Here is a 15553-nt window from a genome sequence, read left to right on the forward strand (position 1 = left end):
CTTTTGACAATGTTAAACATATCACACACTAGGGGGTCCAGGATGGATTGCAGCAGACTTCCTCTGGTTCTTTTGCCTGAAACAGTTGTGCTCCATTGGTTCCCCTTCTTTATAGCTGCTTAGAGGCACTTTAATTTCTCTAAGACACATATTTATGCTAAGCTGCTGGCGCTGTCAGGGATGGGATGTTTATTTATTTGTATTTGTCTGTCCCTGCATAAAGCTGCTACCTTGGCAGTGGCACCCCCATTAAAAAGCAGGACGCTCTGCTGAAGCAGAGGGTGGAGGGTCGCGTCGGGTTGGCAGCCATGTTCCCCTGGCTAACTGATTTATTTCAAGCATAAAGGAGTGTTGACACGTGTCCTTGCACAGACAAACAACACGCGGCTATAAACCACAGGACACTGGGAGTCACCCTCTGCCACTCAGCCCAAACAGAAACGGAGTCAATAGAGATGAGAGGAGTACAGGACATGTCTGACAGTATTATTGGCTGATTAAACCCTGTGGGTTTACTGTAAGTTAATGTTCTCTCAGCCAGCCAGCCACAGCCTTGGTATGGATCCAGAAGGGATGACACAGCGTTTATGAAACATATTCTCACCTCCTCCCATCCCTAAAAGTGTCCATCTCATCATCTGTCCACTGCCCCAGCAGGGTGACATCATCATCATCGGAAGCTGCATGGCATTTTAATTCATATCTTACACACCATGATGTTTAATGTACTACTACATTGAGTGAGGGCCTGATATTTTAGAAAAAGACTGGGTTAAAATTAAATACAGCACAGACACTGTCTGTGTGTTTGAGACGTGCTTGCTAGGCAAAGGAATGTGGCAATCATACAGTAAATGATCTGAGAGGATGGGATAGAGTTCAGTGAGATCATGCAGGTCAGGTCGGTGTTTCAATTTGCACCCAGTTCTTTCAGATCTACTATAGAGAATCTCCGAAATGTCTTGTCATGGGGGCTGATGATTCGGTTTGAAACGTGTCCCATTTCTGCTTGTTGTTCTGCTGAAGAACGTGAACAGCGGTCAGTAGATACCGCTGGTACTCTATGCATGCCACTGGCTGAAAAGTGTCTGCCATGCAGGCCCACAACGGTGTCTTCGAATGGGCATCTTCGCATTGCGCACTAAATTGTTGGTGACTTATTCGTTGATTTTATGTAATTACGTTAGTTACATTAGTACGCAAAGTTTAGGAATTTCATATATATTTTTGGATACGTTTAGTCCTATGTAAACTAAATACATCTTGTTTGTCGAGATTTGAGGCGTTTGAACATCTGGACATCACATTATATGCAAGTCATCTTTATATAAATCCAGTTTTTTATTACTGTAGGCATGTTCGTCTCAACTCTAACTTTATGATGGGGTAGTTATTCAAGGCTACAAAAACAGAGGACAATATAACTGATATACAAAAAAACAAACAAACAAAAAAATATATAGGCATATAGCCAACAGAATAGGTCTATATCTAGGCCTGTTATGACTTGTGTATAGTAGTTATACAACATATTCCAGATGGCATAGTCCATAATTAATTGAGAAATCACTAGATTCTATTGACTACTCATGCAGTTCATTTCCTCGCAGCCCCTTTCCCCCACGGCGATTACGCACGAGAGTCGTTAATCGGACGGAAGATGGGAACAGCCGATCTATGGCATAGCCTGCCTTGATGTTTGCTCATTGTGTATGCAGGACTGAACAGGATATAAACTAGCCTCTGTTCACTGTCTACTCTCTGGAGTGTGCAATCAATTGCGTTAACATTAAACGGTGGATTTACTGTAAGAAGCAACAACCCTCAACTTGAACATTTTGTTCTAACCTACAAATTGGCGAACAACAAGCGAAAGTGAATTTGACGCAGAAAAATCAGATGGAGGCAACATACAAACATTTGCGTAATGTGGATACCAAACCAGGTGGACGTAAATAACACTGAGTTATTATTTGGAATAGGAATGTACTGTTGCGCCTGTTATTAATATAGGCATATCTTTCCATCAAAGCCCTTTACTTTGTTGGGAATTGAAGAAATGTAAATGACCAGAGATGTGTGTCAATTGACAGCAGAAAGACAGAAGCTCTTCCCTCGGTGCGGTGTTAGAGCGCTCCTCTAGATTATCAGGACTTTCCAATTTGCCAAGACACACGACTTTCCTCTCCGTGTGATGTTGCCATTTGCCACAGTGTTCATTTTCACACTTCTGACAGGTAAGACTTGCACTTTACGTTGATGGATGGTGGTTATTAAATAGTTTTCAAAACATTTAAAAAAATCAGTTTGTACATGATCTATTTCATTTGAATTGTCACCCATATGTACTTTACTGTAGGCTACTTCACTGGTACTGACAAACGTTTTGTTAAAAGTAAACAATTGATCAACAGATCAAAAATTAATGTAATGTCCTCTTGACAGTTGGAAACACATTTGAATGAAAAGCTTATTTTATAACATTAGCCCCATACTTTGATGTAGATGCACTCATTCATTTAAAACAACAGTTCCTATTTACATACACAATGAAAAAGAGGATACGGCTTTTTAAAGAGACAGGAACCATGATATCTCAATTTTTTTGTTTGCATTTACATGGGATGATAATCCTGAAAATAACATGTATTCTATGATGCTTTGAGATACCATTAGGCCAGGGTTTGCCAAAGTCAGTTCTGCGGCCACCTCTGGGTGTACGTTTTGTTTTTTGCCCTTGCACTACACAGCGGATTCAAATAACTAAATCAAGCTTTGATGATTTTAATCAGCTGTGTAGTGCTAGGGCAAAAACTCTGCCGTAGGCCAATGTTTGCTAGAAAGTAGTCTGGCATGACTACTGTTTATTAATTTAGACTAAATTGCTTAATTTCCCTTGCTTCACTGAGAGTCCAACTAGCACATTTGGTTCCATGGAAGTTGTGGGATTGTATGTTTTTGGTTTCACCTTGTTTGTGGGAACGAAGCCATGCGTTTTCTCACTGGTAAAACAGGACATTTTTTAAATGTTCTGAGAATAGAAGTGAAAATGTATCCTGTTCTTAGGTTGCAGGGAGGTTCTGAGAACGTTTTACTCTGGTTCCTTGAAAGTTTTCCTCTGAGGTTTATTAATGCTCTGAGAATGGAAAATCTAGGTTATTTGGAGATTTTTTAAAATAACTTTCTTAAAATGTTCACAGAAAGGACACATGGAAATGTATTTCCTGAGGCATTAATCATGCAAACACATTATTTTATTGTCTCTTTCATTGTGACATGGCATCAGTGAGATTCAAACCTACAATATTTTGTTCTCCATCTATGGAATTAGTCCACTGCGCAGCGAATTTCAAACCACAAAGATCAGGGAGGGTTTCCAATACCTTGCAATGAAGGGCACCTATTCGTATACGGGTCAAAATTAAAAAGCAGACATTGAATATCCCTTTGAGCATGGTGAAGATATTAATTACACTTTGAAAGGTGTATCAATACACAGTCACTACAATGATACTGGCGTCTTTCCTAATTCAGCTGCCAGAGAGTAAAGAAACCGCTTAGGGATTTCACCATGAGGCCAACGGTGACTTTAAAACAGTTACAGACTTTCATGGTTGTGATAGGAGAAAACTGAGGATAGAAAAACAACATTGTAGGTACTTAATTATCAGGTAGAACAGAAAACCAGTACGCTCCGGACCTCGTAGGGTAAGAGTTAATTACCCCTGCCCTATATAGTGCACTACTTATGACCACAATACTAACCTAATTGACAGAGTGAAAAGAAGGAAGCCTGTACATAAAAAAAAATATTCCAAAACATGTATCCTGTTTGCAACAAGGCACTAAAGGAATGCTGCAAAAAATGTGGCAAAGCAATTAAGGTTTTGTTCTTGTAACGGCGTTCGTCTGTTGAAGGAAGAGAGTCGGACCGAAATGCAGCGTAGTGGTTACTCATGACTTTAATGAAGGAAAACGGAACGATACATGAAATAACTCATAAATACAAAAACAACAAACGGAACGTGAAGCCTATTACAGCCTATCTGGTGAACCAACACAGAGACAGGAACAAACAAACACAAAATACAAAGCGAACTCAGGCTACCTAAATACGGTTCCCAATCAGAGACAACGATAAGCACCTGACTCTAATTGAGAATCGCCTCAGGCAGCCAAGCCTAACTAGACACACCCCTAAACATACACAATCCCAATGCTAATAAAACCCCAATACGAAACACAACATATAAACCCATGTCACACCCTGGCCTACCCAAACATATAACAAAAACACAAAATAAAATGACCAGGGCGTGACAGAACCCCCCCTCCTAAGGTGTGGACTCCCGGACGCACCTCAAGAGCATAGGGAGGGTCCGGGTGGGCGTCTGTCCATGGTGGCTGTTCTGGCTCGGGACGTGGACCCCACTCCATAAATGTCCTATTTCCTCCCCTTCGCGTCCTGGGATAATCCACCTTCTCCGCCGACCATGGCCTAATAGTCCTCACCCAGATCCCCACATAACTGAGGAGCAGCTCGTGACAGAGGGGCAGCTCGGGACAGAGGGGCAGCTCGGGACAGAGGGGCATCTCAGGACAGAGGGGCATCTCAGGACAGAGGGGCATCTCAGGACAGAGGGGCATCTCAGGACAGAGGGGCAGCTCGGGACAGAGGGGCAGCCCGGGACAGAGGGGCAGCCCGGGACAGAGGGGCAGCTCGGGACAGAGGGGCAGCTCGGGACAGAAGGGCAGCTCGGGACAGAAGCAGCCCGGGACTGAGGGGAAGCCCAGTACTGAGGGGAAGCCCGGTACTGAGGGGAAGCCCGGTACTGAGGGGAAGCCCAGTACTGAGAGGAAGCCCAGTACTGAGAGGAAGCTCAGTGCTGAGAGGAAGCTCAGGCAGGTAGTAGGCTCCGGTAAATCCTGGCTGGCTTGCGGAACTGGAAGATTCAGGTTGACAAGCAGATCTGGAAGAGACTGGTTGTCTGGCGGCGCTGGGCTGACTGGCGGCGCTGGGCAGACTGGCGGTACTGGCGGCGCTGGGCAGACTGGGAGCACTGGCGGCGCTGGGCAGACAGGGAGCACTGGCGGCGCTGGGCAGACTGACGGCACTGGGCAGACTGGGAGCACTGGCGGCGCTGGGCAGACTGGGAGCAATGGCGGCGCTGGGCAGACTGGGAGCACTGGCAGCGCTGGGCGGACTGGGAGCACTGGCGGCGCTGGGCAGACTGGGAGCACTGGCGGCGCTGGGCAGACTGGGAGCACTGGCGGAGCTGGGCAGACTGGCGGCACTGGCGGCGCTGGGCAGACGGGAGACTCCGGCAGCGCAGGAGAGGAGAAAGGCTCTGGCTGCGCTAAACAGGCGGGAGACTCCGGCAGCGCAGGAGAGGAGAAAAGCGCTGGCTGCGCTGAACAGGCGAGGCGCACTGGAGGCCTGGTGCGTGGTGCTGGAACTGGTGGTACTGGATCGAGGACACGCACAGGAAGCCTGGTGCGGGAGCTGCTACCAGAGGACTGGTGTGTAGAGGTGGCTCTGGATAGACCGGACCGTGCAGGCGCACTGGAGCTCTTGAGCACCGAGCCTGCCCAAGCTTACCTGGCTCGATGCCCACTTTAGCCCGGCCAATAGGAAGGGCTGGTATGTGCCGTACCTGGCTCTGCACCCGCACTGGAAACACCGTGCGCTCCATAGCATAACACGGTGCCTGCCCGGTCTCTCTAGCCCATCGGTGAGCACAGGGAGTTTGCGCAGGTCTCCTACCTGGCATAACTATTCTCCCTTCTAGCCCCACCAATAATTTTTTGGGGCTGCTTTTCCGGCTTCCAACCGCGTCGCCGTGCTGCCTCCTCATACCAGTGCCTCTCCGCTTTAGCTGCATCTATTTCTTCCTTGGGACGGCAATATTCTCCCGGCTGCGCCCAGGGTCCTTTTCCGTCTAATATCATCTCCCAAGACCAGAAGTCCTTATATTGCTGCTCCTCACAATTAACAGGGAGAGTAGGCTCAGGTCTGACTCCTGACTCAGCCACTCTCTCTCTGCGCTTTCCCCCAATAAATATTTGGGGGTTACTTTCGTTTTTCGCTCTGCGTCGCTGTGTTTTCCTTTTAGACTCCATTCGTCTATAGTCCTCTTCGCACTGCTGAAGCGAATCCCAAGCGGGCTCCTGCACTCTCTCTGGGTTGGCCGCCCACCTGTCGATTTCTTCCCACGTCGTATACTCCATGCTTCTGCTGTCCATAACGTCATTGCCAGTTACACGCTGCTCGGTCCATGAAAGGTGGTGGGTGTTTCTGTAACGGCGTTCATCTGTTGAAGGAAGAGAGTCGGACCGAAATGCAGCGTAGTGGTTACTCATGACTTTAATGAAGGAAAATGGAACGATACATGAAATAACTCATAAATACAAAAACAACAAACGGAACGTGAAACCTATTACAGCCTATCTGGTGAACCAACACAGAGACAGGAACACACACCCACAAAATACAAAGTGAACTCAGGCTACCTAAATACGGTTCCCAATCAGAGACAACGATAAGCACCTGACTCTAATTGAGAATCACCTCAGGCAGCCAAGCCTAACTAGACACACCCCTAATCATATACAATCCCAATGCTAATAAAACCCCAATACGAAACACAACATATAAACCCATGTCACACCCTGGCCTACCCAAACATATAACAAAAACACAAAATAAAATGACCAGGGCGTGACAGAACCCCCCCCCCCCTCCTAAAGTGTGGACTCCCGGACGCACCTCAAGAGCATAGGGAGGGTCCGGGTGGGCGTCTGTCCATGGTGGCTGTTCTGGCTCGGGACGTGGACCCCACTCCATAAATGTCCTATTTCCTCCCCTTCCCGTCCTGGGATAATCCACCTTCTCCGCCGACCATGGCCTAATAGTCCTCACCCAGATCCCCACATAACTGAGGAGCAGCTCGTGACAGAGGGGCAGCTCGGGACAGAGGGGCAGCTCGGGACAGAGGGGCATCTCAGGACAGAGGGGCATCTCAGGACAGAGGGGCATCTCAGGACAGAGGGGCATCTCAGGACAGAGGGGCAGCTCGGGACAGAGGGGCAGCCCGGGACAGAGGGGCAGCCCGGGACAGAGGGGCAGCTCGGGACAGAGGGGCAGCTCGGGACAGAAGGGCAGCTCGGGACAGAAGCAGCCCGGGACTGAGGGGAAGCCCAGTACTGAGGGGAAGCCCGGTACTGAGGGGAAGCCCGGTACTGAGGGGAAGCCCAGTACTGAGAGGAAGCCCAGTACTGAGAGGAAGCTCAGTGCTGAGAGGAAGCTCAGGCAGGTAGTAGGCTCCGGTAAATCCTGGCTGGCTTGCGGAACTGGAAGATTCAGGTTGACAAGCAGATCTGGAAGAGACTGGTTGTCTGGCGGCGCTGGGCTGACTGGCGGCGCTGGGCAGACTGGCGGTACTGGCGGCGCTGGGCAGACTGGGAGCACTGGCGGCGCTGGGCAGACAGGGAGCACTGGCGGCGCTGGGCAGACTGACGGCACTGGGCAGACTGGGAGCACTGGCGGCGCTGGGCAGACTGGGAGCAATGGCGGCGCTGGGCAGACTGGGAGCACTGGCAGCGCTGGGCGGACTGGGAGCACTGGCGGCGCTGGGCAGACTGGGAGCACTGGCGGCGCTGGGCAGACTGGGAGCACTGGCGGAGCTGGGCAGACTGGCGGCACTGGCGGCGCTGGGCAGACGGGAGACTCCGGCAGCGCAGGAGAGGAGAAAGGCTCTGGCTGCGCTAAACAGGCGGGAGACTCCGGCAGCGCAGGAGAGGAGAAAAGCGCTGGCTGCGCTGAACAGGCGAGGCGCACTGGAGGCCTGGTGCGTGGTGCTGGAACTGGTGGTACTGGATCGAGGACACGCACAGGAAGCCTGGTGCGGGAGCTGCTACCAGAGGACTGGTGTGTAGAGGTGGCTCTGGATAGACCGGACCGTGCAGGCGCACTGGAGCTCTTGAGCACCGAGCCTGCCCAAGCTTACCTGGCTCGATGCCCACTTTAGCCCGGCCAATAGGAAGGGCTGGTATGTGCCGTACCTGGCTCTGCACCCGCACTGGAAACACCGTGCGCTCCATAGCATAACACGGTGCCTGCCCGGTCTCTCTAGCCCATCGGTGAGCACAGGGAGTTTGCGCAGGTCTCCTACCTGGCATAACTATTCTCCCTTCTAGCCCCACCAATAATTTTTTGGGGCTGCTTTTCCGGCTTCCAACCGCGTCGCCGTGCTGCCTCCTCATACCAGTGCCTCTCCGCTTTAGCTGCATCTATTTCTTCCTTGGGACGGCAATATTCTCCCGGCTGCGCCCAGGGTCCTTTTCCGTCTAATATCATCTCCCAAGACCAGAAGTCCTTATATTGCTGCTCCTCACAATTAACAGGGAGAGTAGGCTCAGGTCTGACTCCTGACTCAGCCACTCTCTCTCTGCGCTTTCCCCCAATAAATATTTGGGGGTTACTTTCGTTTTTCGCTCTGCGTCGCTGTGTTTTCCTTTTAGACTCCATTCGTCTATAGCCCTCTTCGCACTGCTGAAGCGAATCCCAAGCGGGCTCCTGCACTCTCTCTGGGTTGGCCGCCCACCTGTCGAGATTTCTTCCCACGTCGTATACTCCATGCTTCTGCTGTCCATAACGTCGTTGCCAGTTACACGCTGCTCGGTCCATGAAAGGTGGTGGGTGTTTCTGTAACGGCGTTCATCTGTTGAAGGAAGAGAGTCGGACCGAAATGCAGCGTAGTGGTTACTCATGACTTTAATGAAGGAAAATGGAACGATACATGAAATAACTCATAAATACAAAAACAACAAACGGAACGTGAAACCTATTACAGCCTATCTGGTGAACCAACACAGAGACAGGAACACACACCCACAAAATACAAAGTGAACTCAGGCTACCTAAATACGGTTCCCAATCAGAGACAACGATAAGCACCTGACTCTAATTGAGAATCACCTCAGGCAGCCAAGCCTAACTAGACACACCCCTAATCATATACAATCCCAATGCTAATAAAACCCCAATACGAAACACAACATATAAACCCATGTCACACCCTGGCCTACCCAAACATATAACAAAAACACAAAATAAAATGACCAGGGCGTGACAGAACCCCCCCCTCCTAAGGTGTGGACTCCCGGACGCACCTCAAGAGCATAGGGAGGGTCCGGGTGGGCGTCTGTCCATGGTGGCTGTTCTGGCTCGGGACGTGGACCCCACTCCATAAATGTCCTATTTCCTCCCCTTCGCGTCCTGGGATAATCCACCTTCTCCGCCGACCATGGCCTAATAGTCCTCACCCAGATCCCCACATAACTGAGGAGCAGCTCGTGACAGAGGGGCAGCTCGGGACAGAGGGGCAGCTCGGGACAGAGGGGCATCTCAGGACAGAGGGGCATCTCAGGACAGAGGGGCATCTCAGGACAGAGGGGCATCTCAGGACAGAGGGGCAGCTCGGGACAGAGGGGCAGCCCGGGACAGAGGGGCAGCCCGGGACAGAGGGGCAGCTCGGGACAGAGGGGCAGCTCGGGACAGAAGGGCAGCTCGGGACAGAAGCAGCCCGGGACTGAGGGGAAGCCCAGTACTGAGGGGAAGCCCGGTACTGAGGGGAAGCCCGGTACTGAGGGGAAGCCCAGTACTGAGAGGAAGCCCAGTACTGAGAGGAAGCTCAGTGCTGAGAGGAAGCTCAGGCAGGTAGTAGGCTCCGGTAAATCCTGGCTGGCTTGCGGAACTGGAAGATTCAGGTTGACAAGCAGATCTGGAAGAGACTGGTTGTCTGGCGGCGCTGGGCTGACTGGCGGCGCTGGGCAGACTGGCGGTACTGGCGGCGCTGGGCAGACTGGGAGCACTGGCGGCGCTGGGCAGACAGGGAGCACTGGCGGCGCTGGGCAGACTGACGGCACTGGGCAGACTGGGAGCACTGGCGGCGCTGGGCAGACTGGGAGCAATGGCGGCGCTGGGCAGACTGGGAGCACTGGCAGCGCTGGGCGGACTGGGAGCACTGGCGGCGCTGGGCAGACTGGGAGCACTGGCGGCGCTGGGCAGACTGGGAGCACTGGCGGCGCTGGGCAGACTGGGAGCACTGGCGGAGCTGGGCAGACTGGCGGCACTGGCGGCGCTGGGCAGACGGGAGACTCCGGCAGCGCAGGAGAGGAGAAAGGCTCTGGCTGCGCTAAACAGGCGGGAGACTCCGGCAGCGCAGGAGAGGAGAAAAGCGCTGGCTGCGCTGAACAGGCGAGGCGCACTGGAGGCCTGGTGCGTGGTGCTGGAACTGGTGGTACTGGATCGAGGACACGCACAGGAAGCCTGGTGCGGGAGCTGCTACCAGAGGACTGGTGTGTAGAGGTGGCTCTGGATAGACCGGACCGTGCAGGCGCACTGGAGCTCTTGAGCACCGAGCCTGCCCAAGCTTACCTGGCTCGATGCCCACTTTAGCCCGGCCAATAGGAAGGGCTGGTATGTGCCGTACCTGGCTCTGCACCCACACTGGAAACACCGTGCGCTCCATAGCATAACACGGTGCCTGCCCGGTCTCTCTAGCCCATCGGTGAGCACAGGGAGTTTGCGCAGGTCTCCTACCTGGCATAACTATTCTCCCTTCTAGCCCCACCAATAATTTTTTGGGGCTGCTTTTCCGGCTTCCAACCGCGTCGCCGTGCTGCCTCCTCATACCAGTGCCTCTCCGCTTTAGCTGCATCTATTTCTTCCTTGGGACGGCAATATTCTCCCGGCTGCGCCCAGGGTCCTTTTCCGTCTAATATCATCTCCCAAGACCAGAAGTCCTTATATTGCTGCTCCTCACAATTAACAGGGAGAGTAGGCTCAGGTCTGACTCCTGACTCAGCCACTCTCTCTCTGCGCTTTCCCCCAATAAATATTTGGGGGTTACTTTGTTTTTCGCTCTGCGTCGCTGTGTTTTCCTTTTAGACTCCATTCGTCTATAGCCCTCTTCGCACTGCTGAAGCGAATCCCAAGCGGGCTCCTGCACTCTCTCTGGGTTGGCCGCCCACCTGTCGATTTCTTCCCACGTCGTATACTCCATGCTTCTGCTGTCCATAACGTCGTTGCCAGTTACACGCTGCTCGGTCCATGAAAGGTGGTGGGTGTTTCTGTAACGGCGTTCATCTGTTGAAGGAAGAGAGTCGGACCGAAATGCAGCGTAGTGGTTACTCATGACTTTAATGAAGGAAAATGGAACGATACATGAAATAACTCATAAATACAAAAACAACAAACGGAACGTGAAACCTATTACAGCCTATCTGGTGAACCAACACAGAGACAGGAACACATACCCACAAAATAAAAAGTGAACTCAGGCTACCTAAATTTGGTTCCCAATCAGAGACAACGATAAGCACCTGACTCTAATTGAGAATCACCTCAGGCAGCCAAGCCTAACTAGACACACCCCTAATCATATACAATCCCAATGCTAATAAAACCCCAATACGAAACACAACATATAAACCCATGTCACACCCTGGCCTACCCAAACATATAACAAAAACACAAAATAAAATGACCAGGGCGTGACAGAACCCCCCCCCCCCTCCTAAGGTGTGGACTCCCGGACGCACCTCAAGAGCATAGGGAGGGTCCGGGTGGGCGTCTGTCCATGGTGGCTGTTCTGGCTCGGGACGTGGACCCCACTCCATAAATGTCCTATTTCCTCCCCTTCGCGTCCTGGGATAATCCACCTTCTCCGCCGACCATGGCCTAATAGTCCTCACCCAGATCCCCACATAACTGAGGAGCAGCTCGTGACAGAGGGGCAGCTCGGGACAGAGGGGCAGCTCGGGACAGAGGGGCATCTCAGGACAGAGGGGCATCTCAGGACAGAGGGGCATCTCAGGACAGAGGGGCATCTCAGGACAGAGGGGCAGCTCGGGACAGAGGGGCAGCCCGGGACAGAGGGGCAGCCCGGGACAGAGGGGCAGCTCGGGACAGAGGGGCAGCTCGGGACAGAAGGGCAGCTCGGGACAGAAGCAGCCCGGGACTGAGGGGAAGCCCAGTACTGAGGGGAAGCCCGGTACTGAGGGGAAGCCCGGTACTGAGGGGAAGCCCAGTACTGAGAGGAAGCCCAGTACTGAGAGGAAGCTCAGTGCTGAGAGGAAGCTCAGGCAGGTAGTAGGCTCCGGTAAATCCTGGCTGGCTTGCGGAACTGGAAGATTCAGGTTGACAAGCAGATCTGGAAGAGACTGGTTGTCTGGCGGCGCTGGGCTGACTGGCGGCGCTGGGCAGACTGGCGGTACTGGCGGCGCTGGGCAGACTGGGAGCACTGGCGGCGCTGGGCAGACAGGGAGCACTGGCGGCGCTGGGCAGACTGACGGCACTGGGCAGACTGGGAGCACTGGCGGCGCTGGGCAGACTGGGAGCAATGGCGGCGCTGGGCAGACTGGGAGCACTGGCAGCGCTGGGCGGACTGGGAGCACTGGCGGCGCTGGGCAGACTGGGAGCACTGGCGGCGCTGGGCAGACTGGGAGCACTGGCGGAGCTGGGCAGACTGGCGGCACTGGCGGCGCTGGGCAGACGGGAGACTCCGGCAGCGCAGGAGAGGAGAAAGGCTCTGGCTGCGCTAAACAGGCGGGAGACTCCGGCAGCGCAGGAGAGGAGAAAAGCGCTGGCTGCGCTGAACAGGCGAGGCGCACTGGAGGCCTGGTGCGTGGTGCTGGAACTGGTGGTACTGGATCGAGGACACGCACAGGAAGCCTGGTGCGGGAGCTGCTACCAGAGGACTGGTGTGTAGAGGTGGCTCTGGATAGACCGGACCGTGCAGGCGCACTGGAGCTCTTGAGCACCGAGCCTGCCCAAGCTTACCTGGCTCGATGCCCACTTTAGCCCGGCCAATAGGAAGGGCTGGTATGTGCCGTACCTGGCTCTGCACCCGCACTGGAAACACCGTGCGCTCCATAGCATAACACGGTGCCTGCCCGGTCTCTCTAGCCCATCGGTGAGCACAGGGAGTTTGCGCAGGTCTCCTACCTGGCATAACTATTCTCCCTTCTAGCCCCACCAATAATTTTTTGGGGCTGCTTTTCCGGCTTCCAACCGCGTCGCCGTGCTGCCTCCTCATACCAGTGCCTCTCCGCTTTAGCTGCATCTATTTCTTCCTTGGGACGGCAATATTCTCCCGGCTGCGCCCAGGGTCCTTTTCCGTCTAATATCATCTCCCAAGACCAGAAGTCCTTATATTGCTGCTCCTCACAATTAACAGGGAGAGTAGGCTCAGGTCTGACTCCTGACTCAGCCACTCTCTCTCTGCGCTTTCCCCAATAAATATTTGGGGGTTACTTTCGTTTTTCGCTCTGCGTCGCTGTGTTTTCCTTTTAGACTCCATTCGTCTATAGTCCTCTTCGCACTGCTGAAGCGAATCCCAAGCGGGCTCCTGCACTCTCTCTGGGTTGGCCGCCCACCTGTCGATTTCTTCCCACGTCGTATACTCCATGCTTCTGCTGTCCATAACGTCGTTGCCAGTTACACGCTGCTCGGTCCATGAAAGGTGGTGGGTGTTTCTGTAACGGCGTTCATCTGTTGAAGGAAGAGAGTCGGACCGAAATGCAGCGTAGTGGTTACTCATGACTTTAATGAAGGAAAATGGAACGATACATGAAATAACTCATAAATACAAAAACAACAAACGGAACGTGAAACCTATTACAGCCTATCTGGTGAACCAACACAGAGACAGGAACACACACCCACAAAATACAAAGTGAACTCAGGCTACCTAAATACGGTTCCCAATCAGAGACAACGATAAGCACCTGACTCTAATTGAGAATCACCTCAGGCAGCCAAGCCTAACTAGACACACCCCTAATCATATACAATCCCAATGCTAATAAAACCCCAATACGAAACACAACATATAAACCCATGTCACACCCTGGCCTACCCAAACATATAACAAAAACACAAAATAAAATGACCAGGGCGTGACAGAACCCCCCCCCCCCTCCTAAGGTGTGGACTCCCGGACGCACCTCAAGAGCATAGGGAGGGTCCGGGTGGGCGTCTGTCCATGGTGGCTGTTCTGGCTCGGGACGTGGACCCCACTCCATAAATGTCCTATTTCCTCCCCTTCCCGTCCTGGGATAATCCACCTTCTCCGCCGACCATGGCCTAATAGTCCTCACCCAGATCCCCACATAACTGAGGAGCAGCTCGTGACAGAGGGGCAGCTCGGGACAGAGGGGCAGCTCGGGACAGAGGGGCATCTCAGGACAGAGGGGCATCTCAGGACAGAGGGGCATCTCAGGACAGAGGGGCATCTCAGGACAGAGGGGCAGCTCGGGACAGAGGGGCAGCCCGGGACAGAGGGGCAGCCCGGGACAGAGGGGCAGCTCGGGACAGAGGGGCAGCTCGGGACAGAAGGGCAGCTCGGGACAGAAGCAGCCCGGGACTGAGGGGAAGCCCAGTACTGAGGGGAAGCCCGGTACTGAGGGGAAGCCCGGTACTGAGGGGAAGCCCAGTACTGAGAGGAAGCCCAGTACTGAGAGGAAGCTCAGTGCTGAGAGGAAGCTCAGGCAGGTAGTAGGCTCCGGTAAATCCTGGCTGGCTTGCGGAACTGGAAGATTCAGGTTGACAAGCAGATCTGGAAGAGACTGGTTGTCTGGCGGCGCTGGGCTGACTGGCGGCGCTGGGCAGACTGGCGGTACTGGCGGCGCTGGGCAGACTGGGAGCACTGGCGGCGCTGGGCAGACAGGGAGCACTGGCGGCGCTGGGCAGACTGACGGCACTGGGCAGACTGGGAGCACTGGCGGCGCTGGGCAGACTGGGAGCAATGGCGGCGCTGGGCAGACTGGGAGCACTGGCAGCGCTGGGCGGACTGGGAGCACTGGCGGCGCTGGGCAGACTGGGAGCACTGGCGGCGCTGGGCAGACTGGGAGCACTGGCGGAGCTGGGCAGACTGGCGGCACTGGCGGCGCTGGGCAGACGGGAGACTCCGGCAGCGCAGGAGAGGAGAAAGGCTCTGGCTGCGCTAAACAGGCGGGAGACTCCGGCAGCGCAGGAGAGGAGAAAAGCGCTGGCTGCGCTGAACAGGCGAGGCGCACTGGAGGCCTGGTGCGTGGTGCTGGAACTGGTGGTACTGGATCGAGGACACGCACAGGAAGCCTGGTGCGGGAGCTGCTACCAGAGGACTGGTGTGTAGAGGTGGCTCTGGATAGACCGGACCGTGCAGGCGCACTGGAGCTCTTGAGCACCGAGCCTGCCCAAGCTTACCTGGCTCGATGCCCACTTTAGCCCGGCCAATAGGAAGGGCTGGTATGTGCCGTACCTGGCTCTGCACCCGCACTGGAAACACCGTGCGCTCCATAGCATAACACGGTGCCTGCCCGGTCTCTCTAGCCCATCGGTGAGCACAGGGAGTTTGCGCAGGTCTCCTACCTGGCATAACTATTCTCCCTTCTAGCCCCACCAATAATTTTTTGGGGCTGCTTTTCCGGCTTCCAACCGCGTCGCCGTGCTGCCTCCTCATACCAGTGCCTCTCCGCTTTAGCTGCATCTATTTCTTCCTTGGGACGG

The 15553-nt window shown here is 53.7% G+C and overlaps 1 protein-coding gene across 1 annotated transcript in view; it reads left to right on the top strand.

Annotated features, from left to right (window-relative positions):
* Window positions 1–1650: 1650 nt before the first annotated feature.
* The window catches only part of LOC124007144 (transmembrane protein 132D-like), a 64018-nt gene continuing 50115 nt past the window's right edge, over window positions 1651–15553 (top strand). The window contains 1 exon segment of the mRNA XM_046317477.1: window positions 1651–2237. Within this exon segment, the coding sequence (XP_046173433.1) occupies window positions 2195–2237 (43 nt within the window). The 5' untranslated portion in view covers window positions 1651–2194.

The sequence above is a fragment of the Oncorhynchus gorbuscha genome, linkage group LG20 (genome assembly GCF_021184085.1).
Source record: "Oncorhynchus gorbuscha isolate QuinsamMale2020 ecotype Even-year linkage group LG20, OgorEven_v1.0, whole genome shotgun sequence".
In the NCBI taxonomy this organism is placed as follows: Eukaryota; Metazoa; Chordata; class Actinopteri; order Salmoniformes; family Salmonidae; genus Oncorhynchus; species Oncorhynchus gorbuscha.